Source organism: Lucilia cuprina, chromosome 4 (genome assembly GCF_022045245.1).
Source record: "Lucilia cuprina isolate Lc7/37 chromosome 4, ASM2204524v1, whole genome shotgun sequence".
In the NCBI taxonomy this organism is placed as follows: Eukaryota; Metazoa; Arthropoda; class Insecta; order Diptera; family Calliphoridae; genus Lucilia; species Lucilia cuprina.
In genome coordinates, this window is record NC_060952.1 from 31,732,821 (window position 1) to 31,736,599 (window position 3,779).

General features: G+C 33.8%; 1 protein-coding gene across 1 annotated transcript; it reads right to left on the bottom strand.

Moving 5' to 3' along the window:
- Window positions 1-1,881: 1,881 nt before the first annotated feature.
- On the bottom strand, window positions 1,882-2,373 carry LOC111681306 (vasotab-like). Its single transcript, XM_023443054.2, has 2 exons — window positions 2,143-2,373; window positions 1,882-2,079 (listed from the first exon to the last, which is right to left on the bottom strand). Exons 1-2 carry the CDS (start codon window positions 2,333-2,335, stop codon window positions 2,009-2,011), a joined length of 264 nt encoding a protein of 87 aa, XP_023298822.1. The 5' UTR covers window positions 2,336-2,373; the 3' UTR covers window positions 1,882-2,008.
- Between the last annotated feature and the right edge of the window lie 1,406 nt (window positions 2,374-3,779).

Here is a 3,779-nt window from a genome sequence, read left to right on the forward strand (position 1 = left end):
AATATTGACGATTTTTTTTCAACAAGAAAAGAATGCATTAGCCAGATGTAGTCTAAGTTTACTCTGATGCTGAACGGCCCACATGTTAGGACAGGAATGTCGAGAGTTTAACGTGAGCACCTGCCTTGACGGCCTTATCCCACGGTGGTCTTTTTCAACCACTGGGTAGACTTGAGAACAGTCTATCATCGCCCCTTTGTTCTTCAATGAAGAACGCCCGTGGCAATTTTTGTATATTGGTTCTGACTGGTCCATGCACAAGTACTTCGCTGGAGTACTCGAGCTATCTAGTCTCTTGACCATTGGATGGCCTGTGTTGATTCGGCAACAGCACCTAGAGACGTAACCGGTAGACCGAAGTACGATCAACAATAAGCCGTACACATTGTTCTTACTCACAGGGATACACTGTGGTAATTCTGATATGAACAGAGTAAACCCTGAACATATCTGGACAAGGAAAGAAAATTCAATTATATCAAATGTATATGATACCTTTCATCCATCATCATTCAACGCAGCACACATCTCATTTATACGACACATTCATAAGAGAAAAACATACGTCACATTTATTAGGTAGACGGGTGGGTAGGGCCCGCCGAACCTCACATTCATCCCGTAGCATATACAATTAATACGAACTCATTTCCAACGCTTAGTCCCACAGTCACTCGACTGCGGGGTATCTGTTGTTCTCGGCAATAGCACCGAACTCTTATCCCGAAATATTGACTATTATCATGCATCAGTGTTTCAACCGCCACTTACTCTCCCCGCGAAGTTAGGTTTAAACCACAGTTCCCGAAGGAACCTCAATCAACTGACCAGCCAGGACATAGTCCTGCGGGCAACTGGCCACCCGTAGTACCAGATTATGCAAGGACTAAGCCAAACAGTAGACTGTAACCAATTTTTCAATCCCGGTCAGATTGAAGGTATTGGCCACCCCATTATACCCCGGGATTGCAATAACACCAAGGCGGAGGTCTCGCCAAGGTAACATGCCCCGGGGGTTACAAGTTACGACAATTTAATGTCAGATAGTTACCCAAAGGACATTTTTAGAGGCTCCCCTGAAATGCTGTTATGCCCTTGGAACTCCACCTAATGACAGCCCTTTCTCCGCATTATATAAGTACCGTATATAGATAACATTTTTATACCCTACACCACTTTATTGGGGAGAGTATTATACTTTTGTGCTGACGTTTGTAACACCAAGCAGAATGACTTTCTGAGTTCATTTAGCTATGTCAGTCCATCATAACCGTCACGCTAAAGGTCACAATTTTCAAGATTATTTGATGAAATTTGAAACATACTTACATTTTGGTCTATAGACGAACGCTATTTAAAATTGTTGAAATCAGTCCATAGCCCCCATATATCTGTACCCGGTCTTAGAGCTCATATTTACGTTTAATGTTCTATTATGTCAACAAAAATCGCCAAAACTAAGCTTTATAGAACTTTAAATAACACTATTCATTTTTTTGTTATGATCGGGCCTCATTTGACCATAACCTCCATACAAACTCTTCTTCAGAAATGTCCTGAAGGTAAGAACTCATTAAAAAACATTAATAACACGATTAAATTCTAAATAAATAACTTTGAAGAAGATGTAAATTACTCTATTAACATTAATAAGAATAGGCACATATTTCCCCCTACTACCATGTGAGCCCTCTTGTAGAAAATCTATTCTTTTCAAAAATAAATAAAAATATTCCGGAAAAAAGTTAAAAAATTAAGAATATGACTTCAGTTTGATTAAGAATATACTCTCCATAAAAACATTCATATTGATTTTATAGTATTCTAAATTTGAATGTACTGAAATGTACTAAATCTAGCGAGAGTTCGAGGTTACAGATATTCTGAATTTATAAGTTTATTGGTGTCTTTTTTTATTAAAATTATTAAACAAATATCTGCATAAGATTTTATTTAACAAAAATTCTCATTTATAATAGATACTCAAATATTAATGTAACTTCCCCTCTCAAAGTTCTTGTATTAGCTCAATACATTGAGGAAGATCTGCACTACAAGGTCCCTCCTCTTTAAGTAGATCTTTATTAAAAAAAAATTAAATCAATTATTACAAATTAATTTATAATCGACCAAACATTTTACCTTGTTTTGTATTACACGTCAACTTTCTCAACAAACATTCATTTGGAAAAGTACATTCTACAGTTTCGCCTTCGAAATTTTCTATGGTCCCACAAACTGGTGAGAAAATACGAGGACAAATAGTTGGACATTCTTGCGCCGCGACAACGGAGAATAGAGCCAACAATAAAATAGCAATAGTTGTAAGTTTCATTTTAAAGTATTTGACAGTTTAAAATTATATATAATTTAAAAAAAATATTTCAAAGTAAGACATTTTCATTGTTATTTATACATGTTTTAATCAGTAATACTTATAATTTTGTTAGGTATTTATTTTTGTAATAAAAACAAAAAGAAAATTAACAAAATGTCGTGACTTAAGAGTAGGGCCATTAAATTGTAATACGCCTTGATAATTGGATAATCTGATTTTTCATCAAATTTAATTTATCTCATCTATGAAGGAATATTAATATAATAAGATATTGCAGATGTTCTAAGTCCAGCCTTCTACACAATATACATAAATATATTTCGAGAAACAATTAACTTAAAGCTGTAAAATTAAAAATATACCTAATATATATAAAATCGTGTCTTCGTACTCATAATGTTCAGTTAACAGATTTTGTTTTTTTTTTAATTAAAATTCCATTCAAAACTATTTCGTGCATTTGTCTCCTACTCGATTACAGTCTTTATTCGTACCATAATCTTCAATCAGAATTCAATTTCTCATCTTAAAAGATGTACTATCTGAAATAAAACCTCACATCAAAATACTTGGATGAGACAGAGTTTTACTGTCCTATTATCATTCGTATCCAATCTTTAAATATTGTATAGTTGTGTCCATAATCCATTATACTATCTTCGAACTTGCTCATTCTGAGAATATTTGATATCTAAAATTTCTGAAGGAGTATGTTTACCTCTGTATTTCTTTTGAGGTTTTAACACGGACCTTCTTGATTGCGAAACTTTTAGACCCGGCTTTGAAGTGTTCTTATTATGGACTTTATAGCTTAAACTCAAAAGCGAATATTACAAAATCTATTAAGGATAATACATAACTACAATGAGGTCCTTGGCTCGAATAGATTAGTTTTTTAAATGTGTATATATTGTTTTGTTTTTAAAACTTAATTTTGGAATTCCTGGACTCTGGTGAGTTCATGAGAACAAATCAAAACTGAAAGTTAAAATTACTTTAAGGTTTACATCATATGATTAAAATTTGAGAGTAGTCGGCAACGAAATACCAAACGAAATAGCTTAAAGGAAAGGGGATCTCGAGGTAGTTATCTTAACGAATTGGAAATCATTTAACACGACGAGAGAAAAATTAAGAATATAAATGAGAGAAATTTATTATTTCTTCTTAGAATATTGAAGTAATTACAAATGTTTATACACTACACCACTTTATTGGGGAGGGTATATTGGGTTTGTGCTGATGTTTGCAACGCACAATAATATTGGTATTATATCCACCTTAAAGTATACCAATTATTTTCTGAGTCCGTCTGTCTGTCCGTCCATGTAAACCTTGTAATAAAACAATAGGTCGCAATTTTGATGATGATCTTCTATTGTCCCATAGACGAAGTTTATTGAAAATCGTTAAGATCAGTCCATTTTTTTACCTAGCCCCC

Coding starts and splice junctions, on each gene's coding strand:
- LOC111681306 (XM_023443054.2), bottom strand. CDS start 2,335: ATGAAACTTACAACTATTGCTATTTTATTGTTGGCTCTATTCTCCGTT. Junction 2,080..2,142: donor GACGTGTAATACAAAACAAG/GTAAAATGTTTG, acceptor TTTTTAATAAAG/ATCTACTTAAAGAGGAGGGA.